This window comes from Narcine bancroftii, chromosome 12 (genome assembly GCF_036971445.1).
Source record: "Narcine bancroftii isolate sNarBan1 chromosome 12, sNarBan1.hap1, whole genome shotgun sequence".
Lineage (NCBI taxonomy): Eukaryota > Metazoa > Chordata > Chondrichthyes > Torpediniformes > Narcinidae > Narcine > Narcine bancroftii.
In genome coordinates this window covers 6,531,107-6,544,019 of record NC_091480.1, presented here as the reverse complement: position 1 = coordinate 6,544,019, position 12,913 = coordinate 6,531,107, and the positions used below count along the sequence as shown (strand labels likewise).

Here is a 12,913-nt window from a genome sequence, read left to right as displayed (position 1 = left end):
ATAGACACTTTTTAAAATATTTACAAATTAGACATTTTGTTCTATCTAAGCTTTTGGATTTTAAGTGAATTTCCGACACTAAAATTCTTGATCTGTTTTTTTAATTTACTGTTTTATTTTCATGGTGGATCAACATCATGCATTTATAATAATTTATTGGATTTAAATTCAGTTCCCATGGCTGGGATCAAGAGCAACTGGAAACGAGATTTGAACTTAACATTTTCAGATGAAGATTGGTCTCTGCTCTCAGCTTGATGAATGATTCCTCATTTTGTGCAAGTCATTTCTTATTACAATTTAAGGTGGTGCACAGAACTCGTATGTCCAAACTTAAATGATCTCATTTTTCTGCAGATATTGATCCATTATATGAGAAATGTAAAATTTTTGAAGCTTCTCTGATCCATGTTTTGGGAGTGATTCTGGAAGCCATTTTCAACATTATCAACAATTCTTAAGATTAATTTGGAACCTGCCCATTAATTGCTTTGTTTGGTTTTTCTCATGATTCAGATAAACATATCGGTGTCTCAGGAAAAGTTTTAGCTTTTACCACATTGATAGCCAGATGAGCAATTTTACTGAAATGGAAGACGACTCATCCCCTTCTCAAACACAGTGGTTATATGATGTAATGTCTTATTTAAGTTTAGATAAAATTAGATATAATAAAGATAGGAAGTTTCAATTTATGAAATTGTGGGGTCCATTCTTAGAATTTTTTTTATAATTAGAAGAATTAACAATTACTGTGTGTTCTGGTGGTTCATTGCCTGTTCTCTGGGGGTCACCAGTGGTTCCACATTATTGATTTTTTAAAAAAATTAATTTAGAAGGTATCCTTGATTAGAGGGAGGGGATAGATTAGATTTAGTTATAGTTTTTAGGGTTTTTTCCTTTATTTTATACCGACGTTTCAACAAATGGTTTTAGAAGGTATAAGCAATTATTGATGTAGTTTTATCTCCCCCCGCCATTGGATTTTTTTGTCTGTGCTTGTATACAAATGGATTATTATGTAATTGTCAATTCTGTATTTATGCTTCTATATTAAACTCAATAAATAGGTGAGAGATAAATTAATAGTCCTATCGAACTAAATAGGCTGACATTTTGAGGTTCTGAGGAGGGTCGACATCATTTAAGGAAGGGGTTCAATAACAATGGACACGGGAACTCAAAACAAACAAAGCACGACGGGTTCCAAGGAAGCAGTGTAGTCGTCGTAGCAGTGGATGGGTGGTGGTATGACTGGTGGATCTCTACCAGTGGGATCTCTGCAGGGCTCCTAACCTGGTCCTTTGCTTTATTATACTATATAGTAATCAGTTAGACCCAGGTGGTGAAGCTCAAAGTAGTTTGCAAATGATCCTGGTCGATAATGGCAGAGGTACTGTTAACAGTAGCACGACCACTGGTGTGGACCCAGAGAGTGGGGGAGCGGAGATCCAGCGCTGCCCAGTCCGTCAAAAGAGCAGACAGTGAAAACCCTGCAACTGCCGGGTCTGTGCCCAAGATGGCGTCACCTATAATTGGCAGTGGCGGCCAGGAGGGGTTGCAGACTCCAGGGAGCAGTAAACTGCTGCAGGGCACCATAAATGGGAAGAATACGCCCCTCCCTTCCCCCCCATTGAGAAGGACACCACGGCAGCAAGACCAGCAAGGGGCTCAGCAGTTGTGGAACTCACACAGGCTGCTGGTCACTTGTGGTCAGGAGACCTGCCTGGGCTGTGAGCTGCTGGAGACTGGCTCATAGGAACCAGCTGGGATTTGAGAGAGTGCCAGGGGTGAGAAAGGTCTCAAGTGCTGAAGGCTTCCCAATAGTGTCAGAGGTTTGGATCTGGAGCTCAGGTTTGAACAGGAGTCTGTGTAGCTCCAGGGGCTGAGGGAGCACTGGAGGCAAATCCATGGACACTCAGTGTCCCTGAAGGAAGCTCTTGCTTCCCTTTCTCTCGTAAGGGGTGCCAGGCAACACTAACGACAACTCTGTCTGCCTTGCAGCAGGTAATTTTGTGTAATGTTACATGTTCGGTACTATGATACTACAATAAAGGAACCTTAAATATTGACGAAGTGGATCTTTGGTTGAAGTGAAGACTGCAGGAAGATCTGGACTGATAGTCAAATGGACAGAAAAGTGGCAATGGCAGTTAATCCAGATAAGGGGAGGTAATTCAATTGGGGAAGAGCAAAGGACTTTTACAACTAATGGGCAAATCTTGAGCGGTGTTTTGGAAGAAAGGGAACTTTGTGTGCGTGTCCACAAATCCTTGTAAGTAGTCCACCCACCCTCCCCTCCTTATACTGGCTATTGCCAATCTCTACAATCAACCTCGATAAAGAGCTTAGACCAGAAACATCAACAATTCTTTCCCCCTCCCCCCTACCAGATGCTCTTCGATCCGCTGAGCTCCTCCAACAGTTTGATTTTTTTTTGCTCCAGATTCCAGCATCTGCAGGACGTCTAAAATTCCTGATCTTGGCTCCTCCAAAGCCTCCCCTATCAGGCAGCTTTCCCTAATGTGTAGGAAATCTCACTCCTAGGAATATCCTTTCCACTTCTTCTTGGTTGGTTCACTGGCAAGAAAGCCAAATCATTTCAATCGAAACTCACTGTGTGGGACTTTTACCCTTGTATTTAAAAATGCCTCAAGTGCTCAGGACATTCCAATCACTTCACATCCAATTAATTATTGTAGTCGTTCACAGAAGCTCCATAGTCGAACCATGCACTGCTGGGTCCCACAGAGGACACAAGATAAAATTACCAGTTAGCTTGGAGAGTTTTTTGGGTAAAAAGGATAAGCATTGGTCAAAGCATCAGGACAATTGCCTTTTCCAAAGTCTGGTATTCTAACTCGACAGTCTCCAACCAGCCAATATCAATATCGATCTCCAACTTCTGTTAACATCCCCCCCCACACCCTTCTCTGATCTCTTTCTATACCCCTCTGTCTCCTTTCCCCCCCCCCACTTTTCCCTTTCTTCTATCAAAGATACCCTTCTTACCCTCTGCCCTTTTTCCCTTTCACTTCTTAGCTTCTACCTTCTCACCTCTTATCTGTTGGCTGCCCCCTTCTCCTTCCTCTCTGCTCTCTTCCCATTTCTCACTCACCAATTTTTACTTCAGCATCTACCTGTTTTTCCAGATTCCTGACAGAAACGTTGATTGCCTTTAACTTCCGTGACCTGTTGAGTTTCTCCAGCACCCCCTGCGTCCTGAACTAGGCAGTTTTTCGTTTAACTCCAAAAGGGACAGCTTCCTGCTCTTCTCTGGAGAGGGGAATGTTTGTACCTAAACCCATGATTTAAAACTGCATCACAAGATGCCCCCGTAACTAACTACATGGGACTGAAAGATTAACTGAGACTCAGCAAGAAATCTTAAGATGTGAATTGGACAAAGATTAGAGTAGCCATTCTCAATGGGGGTCAGAAGACCCTAAAGTAGACTACAGAAAATTTAAAGGGGGGGGGGGAGGAGGATGGACTGACATCATGAAATGCACTTTTTATGTAGTCCGTAGGAGAGAAGTACAGAAGAAACCAACTAAATGATTGCTTCATAGGGAAGGGGACCTATAGACTTTGAACAGAGTCCTATGGGAGCTACAGCAAAATAAAATATGAGAATGGCTGGGTTGAGGAAACAACTTCCCAATTCACCATCCCACCTCATAGCAATGAGTGTCCAGTGTTTTAGTTAAAACACTCACCCTGAGTAGCTCTTCAGGAAGGTCCCCGCCTTCATTGATGCCCCGGTTCATGGAGATAAACCTTTCAACAGCAGGTTTGTCCCTCACATTCGGGTTATGCAAACTTGTGTTCAGCATAATTATGGCAAACGATAGCACGTAGCAAGTGTCTGTGGAAGGAAAAGATAAGCAGTTGAGCACACAGTCCACAACTTCCTTTAAACTTTGCACCCAAGTTGTCGGAGCACACAAGTTGAACTTCGTCAGAAGAGCCAATCATCCAACTGAGCCAGGTATTCTGAACAGCAACCCAGTCAGCCCCAGCCAGCTCTTACACTGATCCTAAAACATACCTTCAGCTCTTTATTCCATTCCTTTTAGAAAGCCTAGTAACTGCTACGCTAACAAGGCAGGCCGGTTGGCGCAACGGTTAGCACAATGATATTACAGTGCCGGCGATCAGGATCAGGGTTCGAATCCCATGCGATCTCTGAGGAGTTTGGACATTCTCCCAGTGTCTGTGTGGGTTTTCCCCAGGGGCTCCAGTTTTCTCTACCCTTCAAAACGTACCGGGGGTTGTAGGTCAATTGGGTGTAATAGGGGCAGCACAGGTTCATGAGCTGAAAGTGTTACCGTGTTGTATGTCTAAATTAAAAATTTAGGCTGCAAATTCTACATAGAGTTGCAAAGCATGAAAACAGACCCTTCAGCCCAACTCTTCCATGCCTTCCACATTGCATACCCAGGCTTGTCTACATCCCTCTAAATCTTTCCTATCGACGTGCCTAAATTTTGTTTGGCTGTTGTAATTGTACCGCTCTCTGGCAAATTGTTCCACATACCCACAATCCTGCATGCAAAAAACATGCCCTTTCCCTTTAAGCAAGTGGTTCTCATCCTTTTCATCTCCACTTACATACCACCTTAACTAATCCCTTAACCACAGAGCACCTATGGAATTCTTAAGGTGGTATGTGAGTGGGAGAAAAGGTTGAGAACCACTGCCCTAAACATATACCCTCTAGTTTTGAACTCCCCTCTGCTGGGGAAAAGACTGACTATTCACCTAAGCTAAAGATCCTCGTGATATTATCAAGGACAACTCTCAGCCTCCTAGGGTCGAGGGGGGGAAGAAAGTCCCGGCCTTCCCAGTTCCGAGCACACCCTTATGAATCTTCCCTGCACCCCTTCCAGTTCAATTACTTCCTTCCTATAGCCGGGTGACCAGAATTGTACACAACAGTGTGATCTCACCAAAGTCTTGTACAGTCATAACAAAACATTCCCAACGTCCGTATGCAATGCACTGATCTCCTTTTAGCAGGTCAGCGCTTTTCCCTCACATCAATACTGGTGTCCACTAGTCCTTGAATTATCCACTATTTTAACTTTAATTTTGACAAACAGCATGTTAACAGGCCCTTCCAGCCCACACCATCCAAATACCACAATTAACCTATGACCCCAGTACATCTCGACGGGTGAGAGAAAACTGGAGCCCTCGGGGAAAACCCACGCAGACGTGGGGAGTGTTCAAACTCCTTACAGACAGCACAGGATTTGCACTCGGGTCAGTGGTGCTGTAATAGCATTGTACTAACTGCTACGCTAACCATCCCTCTCTATTGTGACCGTCTTCTCTCTGTTTACTTCGATTAATCCATTCCCAGTTTGTACATCTCTCAAACAGGATAATCGGGTTGTTGGAGCTCAGGAAGTAGCCAATTAGCTGCAGGTAAAGAGTCCCAAGCGCAGATATTGGCTAATGCTACCATGGCAACTTCACCATTCTTCATGAGCAAGAAGGACTTTAATACCGCTTCCATGAGTCAGAGACTTCAACTCAAGCAATGAAAGCTCATCACTGGTCCACAAAATTGCTTTTTTTAAAAAGAAAACCGAAGCAAAAGTGATTAAACTGTAAAGTTGAGGCACAGATATTGAGAAAGGAAAAGTAAATGTAATGAAACAAACAGCTAGTCACAGGCGAGGATTCAGCTGCCACATTCCACGTGAACCATTCAGAAACTGTTGATTTAGAGTATCCATTCTCAATGGGGGTGAGGGGGGGCCATACGCAAACCCACCCCCAGTCCCGGGGTTGTAGCAAATTTTTTTTTGGGGGGAGGGGTGGCTTTGGGCTGAAATCCTTAATAAGGGAGAACCCCAAGGTGTATAGGGGGGCATGGAAACTGAGCAGATGAAACATTTTTTAATATGAAAAATTTATAATGTTTTCAGAGCACTCCTTGCTTTGACATGGTTGTATTTGACTGACGTGGACATTACCCCTCCATAAATCTTCGTCCTCGAAGCCAAGCCAAAGAAAGAAGAAGAATTTGACTGACGTGAAGCTATGAACTGCCTTCCACGTAGTTTGCAAGCACCCTCATTTTGCTTCAAGTTTTCATGGCAAGTTGAGAATGTACGTCTCCTTCTGCTATCTATTCCTCATTGTTTTCCATAAAAAATTTCCAGATGCTGCCTTCTGCATTCCAATTGGCTGTCATTTTGTTGCACTCTGTGTCAGGATTATTTCCCTTCTTTCTTATGGTGGACAATCTCAATTTATTGAACAAGACCTCACAGGGGGAGCAATGACCTTCACTGTTCATTCTCTCCTTTTAAAAAGCTCAAAATCTATTGGAGCAATATCAGACGTCAAGAACTTTGACAATTTCCAAATCTGAACATGAGCGCAGAGCCTCTGAAGGACCAAGACATGACAGTATATGTGAAACACCCAAAGCAAATATCCACAGATCTGTAGGAAAGATTTAATGACCCGTTAAACCTCAATATCCTGTACCCAACAACCCACTGATGTTGACGCAAAAATTCAAGAGAGGTTGATTGATCTTCAGAATGATATTTGCTTGCCACAAGTCCAAACAATCTAAAGAGGATTTTTGGGTTCAGAGTGATCCCCAGATAGATTTCCAAAAATATGTGAAAAAGCCAAAATATTTTTCATTGACTTTCCCTCAACATGCTTAGTTGAATGTGGATTTCTTGACAAAATCCATGAACAGACTGGTCATCACAACAGGAGGTGACCTTCGACTATCACGATCCAATTCGGAGCCAGACATCAAAAAACCTTAAACAGGAACATCACGCTCAAGGATCTCACTAAAATTTTCATTTTATAATAAAAAGAACTTTAAAAACTAATTCTTAAGTTTTCACGTCCTCTAATTTATGCTAAATGTTTCCTAATGACTTTATACATAGACCACTCACTGCGCTCTTAAGAATTTTTTAAAAATTTTTTGTAATATGTATGCTCATGTTTTCTTTGTTCCTATTTGTCTGTCTGTTCTGGAATCACAAGACCCAGTTGTTATGTTCAGAGTAAAAGCTTTGTTTTCTTCTTACTTCAAGTAACAAATACTTTTTATGTAGTCGGTAGGAGAGAAGTACAGAAGAAACCAACTAAACATGACTGCTTCACAGGGAAGGGGCTCCATAAACTTTGAGCAGAGACCTAAGGGGGCCTAACTAAAAAAAGGTTGAGAATGGCTGGTTTGGAGGATATCCTGTTTAATGAATCTGATGAAGTGGTCAGAGGTAGAAGGCACACAGAAGCAAATGTTCTGCAACATCATTTATTTTCCCTTTTCAGAAATTGGAAAAGGGATCCAGGTTGGGGGGTGCAGTGGGGCGGGGGGGGGGGGGAACAGGACAAAAAGTAAAAAGCTTCAAAACACAATTCATGTCTTGTTCTATTTTAATCTCCTCCTTGTTCCCTCCCCCTTTTCCCTTTGGAGAGGGTTTGACTAAAGAGCTACCAGCAGAGTGTGAGAAGATTTACTGTTCTCTAAAGAGTACAGATACTTCCTACCCTATCTCCACCCTCTTCCTCAAGTTATCAACTCCCAAACTGTGAACAGGTGACGGTTGACCTCCTCAACTCCAGTGTCGGAATATGCCAGATTGCAGTCAGGAGCTGGAAAGTCCAGACAGTGCATGCCTTGCCCAAGGGGAAGTACGCATCCAGATGCTGTAAGCATACCACAACCAAGGGTAACAGACCTGGACAAGGGAAGAAACAAGGAGTTGGGGGCAGCAAAAGGAAGGCTGCATTGTCTTCACAGATACAATTCAAGCTTATATTGGAGAACTCTGAATATTAACAGCACATTTAGTGCAACACTCTTACAGCGTCAGCGACCAGAGTTTAAATCCAGCATTGTCCGTAAGGAGTTTGTACATTCTCCGTGTCTCGTCGTGGGTTTCCTCCCACCCTCCAAAATATTCTGGGGTCATAGGTCAATTGTGTGTAATTGGGCAGCAAGGGCTCGAGGGCCAGAAGGTGCCTGTTAGCGTGCTGTATGTCTAAATTTAAATTTAAAAGAAACCAAGGTCAAACAGCCAAAATTAAAAACACTGATGTGACCAAAGTCTTTCATCAGTTCATAGACATCAATAATTTTAATCAAAAACTGCTTAAATATTTCACAGTAAGGACATAGAAACATTATAGCATGTGAACAGGCCCTTCAACCCATAATTTCTGTGGCGAACAGGATGGCCAAAATTAATCTAAAACTTTGCTGATTGCACATGATGCCTATCCCTCTATTCCCTTCACATTCACAGGTCTATCTGAAAGCTTCTTCAATCGCTACCATATCGGTTTCCACCACTAGCCCTGGCAGCCCATTCCAGGCACCCAGCATTCTCTGTGGGAGGGGGAAAAAAACTTGCCCCTCAATCTCCTTTAAACCTCCCCCCACCCCAACCTCACCTCAATCACAAGTTCTCTAGCATTTGAAAAAGATTCTGACCACCTCCCCAATTAATGGCTATCATCGTTCTCTATAAACTCCTATCAGGTCTCCCCTCAGCCTCCAATTCTCCAGAAAAAAAAACAAACCTAGTTTGTCCAACCTCTTCCCAATCTGATCCATGTAGCAGCACCTGGCAAATCTCTTCTGTACCCTTTCCAACTTCTTCATCCTTCCTGTAATGGGGTGGGGGCAGAATTGCACACAAAGTGCGGACTGACGCAAGTTTTATACAGCTGCAACACAACTTCCTTACCCTTGTCATCAATGCCCATTGAAGGCAAACATACGATGCACCTTCTTTACCAACATATATACTCGTGTGGCCAATTTCCCTTTACATTTGACCTCCCAAAGTGCAACACTTCATACTTGTCCGGATTAAACTCCATCTGCTATTTCTGTTCATATGCATAACTGACCCATAACCTTCTACACCTGTGGCTCTCAACCTGTTTTTTTTCCCCCACTCACAGAGCACCTTAAGTAATCCCTTACTAACCATAGCACAACAAACCTCAGCAGGTAGAATGGGCGGCACTTGATCTCCAGATGTTCCAGGTTGGGGAAGCAGGACTGGAACATGGTCTGTGCACTAATGATGACACAAGCGCCACCTCCCCTGGTTTTTCTAGACACCGGTCGGTGTTCGATCAGTGAGATGGAGGGTGTAGCCCTTGGGCTGCAATACCATGTCTGGAAAGTCTGCCTTTAGCCACGTTTCCATAAAGCACCACGCAGCCTTCCTTGATGTCTCTCTGATGTTGAAGCCTGGCTTGGAGTTCAAGTTTGTTCTTCAAGGACTGTACATTGGCCAGGAGGATGGTAGGGAGCGCAAGCCTCAGGTCCCAGCATCTCAGCTTGATCTGTAGCAACCCCCCCCACACCCCCCGATGTCCGTATGGTCGGGTCTTCTTTACCTTGCTCGTGGGTCTGCTGCAGGAGTTGTTGTTGAACCTACTGGAGCTGTTAAAGGTCCCTCAGCCTGACGGAGATTGCCGATTCTACCAATTCCAAGCAATTTTAGGACCTTTCATGCTGTCAATTAGGTTTGATTTTATGGTTTTTTTTGTTTGATTTTTAGAAGTTCTGACCGGGAATATTTGATCATTCCCGTCAGAGTTGCTCTCATAAAGTCACCACTGTAAGGCACCATATTACTCCTCCTTCCCCCCCCCTCCGCCCCACCCCACCATTTGCTGCTGTGCCCTCTCTCTCTCTTATCCACCTATCATCTCCTGCCTGTGGGGCTGTGCTCCTCCCCCTGCCTCTCCTTGCACCCCCCTCCCCACCATTTTGTTCACACCTCGATGAAGGGCTCAAGCCTGAAACATTGGTTATGTATTTTTAGCTGCTGAGTTTCCCCAGCGTTGTACTCAATAGGCTTGATTTCTCAGGGGCTTGAGGCTCGAAGGCAATTTTCCACAGCCAACTCAACAGGCTGAATTGGTTTACTGTCGCACGTACAGAGATACGGTGAACATCTTTTATTTGCAAGCTGTCCGGGCAGAAGTAGTTGAATCCAGAAAAAGATGACAGAAAGGGAAAGAATCAAACCTCTCCTCCATTGTGGAATATACAAAGATAGAGGGCATCAGAGCCCTAGATAAAGTCAAGAGCTGGCCAGAGAAGCATGGAACAGAATAAATAAATGCTACCATAGCTTTCAATCTCCAATTCAAACTGTTCAAACAGTTCCCCAGCTATCACTGCTCCTGGGAAAGACTGTTCACAACCTTGGTCTTTTTCCCAGTCTAAACCCCAAGATTAGCTTTGTGCCACAGATAACTCCATCACAGATAACTCCTTCTAAACATCATTCTACTCTTCCACTCTCTATGTTGCTGAACTCCTCAGGCTAGACTTCAATATTCCAAAATACTCATCACTCTCCTATTTTGGATTCTACTCAAACTTATCCAAAATTCAGCTGCACCTGTCCTAATTCACACCACCTCCCATTCACCCATAAGCCAACGAGCATTTGTTGACTTAATTATAAAAAATGCATCCTTGTTTTTGCTTCTCTCCACATTTCCCCTTCCAAACATCAGCTCTGTAACCTTACAAGATATCTAAGCTTCTTCATACATGGCCTCATGAACTCACAGATGTTAGTTACCTAGATCCCAATTTTACTCCACTCATCCTTTCCTGTCCTCCCTTTAAGGCCACCACATTGATCAAGTCCTTGCTCTCTGAATAGCTCTTGGACTGAGGCTTTGGTTGACAGCACTTGTGCAAATCACCAAGAGACCTTTTTCTCCATTAAAAAGCCAACAGAAATGAAAGCTGTCAATCTTTCTCCCAGGGTATTAGACCCAAATCTCACCTGATTAAATTTCAAACATCAGACAAGTATTCTAACAATTGGTTCTTCAGCATTTCCTACATCTGTATGCCCTGACCCTGATCTGGGATAAGGGAGACACTAGGCACTCTTAAGCTGCCGCCCCTGGGTAGCCTTCCTGGGACCCAGGTGTGATTACTGGGTCATAGGTGCTTCCAGCACCTTTTAAGCTCCAGGGGGATCGATCCATTAAACCATCAACCTGGCTATTTAAGGGAGATCCCGCCCCTGCAATTATGCGGTAAGTGACGCGTCATGCACTCGGGTAGAGAATTTTAAAGTGGTACAACTTTCAGAAGAATCTCCTCATCTCAGTTATGAAGGCCACTTATTCCAAGATGAAAACTCCAGTTACAAACTCTCCCTCGAGGTTTATATATAAAAAATAACCTCTTGACATTTACTAATCAAAATTCAGGACTATCTTCTATTTATAAAGAAGTATTATAAAGTAACAAGAGGGGAAAAAAGTTGACCCAGAAAATTATTGAACATTATTTGATATTGTAGATATAATTTTACCAACCTGTTGACTGGAAGACCCCTGGATTGCATTGACAGTAACGCGAGGCAAATGCTTCCATCATTCGGTCTATTTTCTGTGCCTCTCCTGGCAGTCTGAAGCTCCACAGAAACTGTCTGTCACAGAACAACAGGAGGACCAGTCATTAACAACTCATTCAATCTGCACTTAAGCTGAAGAGCTGAGAGGTGCCAGGAGTTTCTTCATTACTGCAAGTTGTACAAATTCCATCACTCACAACATGAACAGCTTGAAGCTGCCAATTCACCAGAGCTTTGTTTCTTATTGTGATGGTTTTAATAACAAGCTGAACATTCTACACTTGAGAGTCATGAGATTTAAGAGCTAGTTTTACATCAAAGCAAAGGCTTTGGCTTGACTTGTCCATGCCAAACAAGTTGTCTACTTGAGTAGTGTCTGTATTTGACCTACAGCCCTTTACACCAGCCATTCTAAATGGAGACCACAGCACATTTAGTACAGGGGGTTGGAAGGGGAAGGGGGATAAAAAACAGACTGAAATCAAAATATTTTTGATGTAGTCAGTAGGAAAGAAATACAAAAGAAAAAAATGGTGGCGCTGCCAGAGCCTGCTGTAACAGCAGTGCTCCCACTAGTTCTGACCTGCGGTGGGGCCGAAAAACACAGACACAACACTTCCCCAAAGGGTCCTACCACCCAGTCCTACTGCCAACAGCTCTGGCTGTTAAAGAAACCAATGGGACCGGGCTGTGGGAGACTGGCTCAGAAGGACCAGGGATTGGAACTGGGATTAGAGAGGATGCTGAGGGCAAGGAAGGCTCCCGAAGGGCCCTGGGTACTGAAGGGTTCCTAACTGTGTTGGAGGCTTGGATCTGGTCAGGTTGCCAATGTCTGTTAATCCAGACAACTGTGACTCTGGGGGACTCACTTTTGCTTCTCCTTCTCTGACTGTAAGGGCCATTGAGCAAAGTTAATGGCAAATCTTTGTGTAATATTACATTTCTGGTTTATTACATGACAATAAATAATATCTGATCTGAAACCAACTAAACTTGACTGATTCTCAGGGAAGGGCCCATAAACTTTAGACAGAATCCTAAGGGGGCCATGGTCAAAAAAAAGGTTGTGAATGGCTGGTTGAACCCATTCCTAGTAGCCATGTAAATTTTAAATTAGAAAAAGATTTTAGACATACAGCACGATTACAAGCCATTTTGGCCCATGAGTCTGTGCCACCCAATTTATACCCCATTAACCAACACCCCAGTATGTTTTTGAAGGGTGGAAGGAAACTAGAGCCCATAGGGAAAACCAACACAGACACAGAGAGAGCATACAAACTCCTGACAGACAACATGGGATTCAAACCCAGATTGCTGCAGCTCATTCCCACGATCCACCAGCCTTTGTGGCAAAAAGGTGCTCCATTTAAATCTTTCACCTCTCACTTTAAATCTACTCCCTCTAGTTTTAGATCCCCCTATTGTGGAAGGCCATGACTATTTACCTCATCCATGCCCCTTGTGATTTTACAAAAGGGGGTCGCCTTTTCACTCCAAGGTGAAAATTT

General features: G+C 43.5%; 1 protein-coding gene across 4 annotated transcripts in view; it reads right to left on the bottom strand.

Moving 5' to 3' along the window:
- Positions 1 to 12,913, bottom strand: part of LOC138747086 (cytohesin-3) — an 88,795-nt gene that overhangs the window by 12,223 nt on the left and 63,659 nt on the right. For all 4 annotated transcript variants that reach the window (XM_069906027.1, XM_069906026.1, XM_069906028.1 and 1 more), the window contains 2 exons: positions 11,365 to 11,477; positions 3,720 to 3,868 (listed from right to left, as the gene is read on the bottom strand). In XM_069906027.1, the coding sequence (XP_069762128.1) occupies positions 3,720 to 3,868; positions 11,365 to 11,477 (262 nt within the window). The remainder of the gene's footprint in view (positions 1 to 3,719; positions 3,869 to 11,364; positions 11,478 to 12,913) is intronic.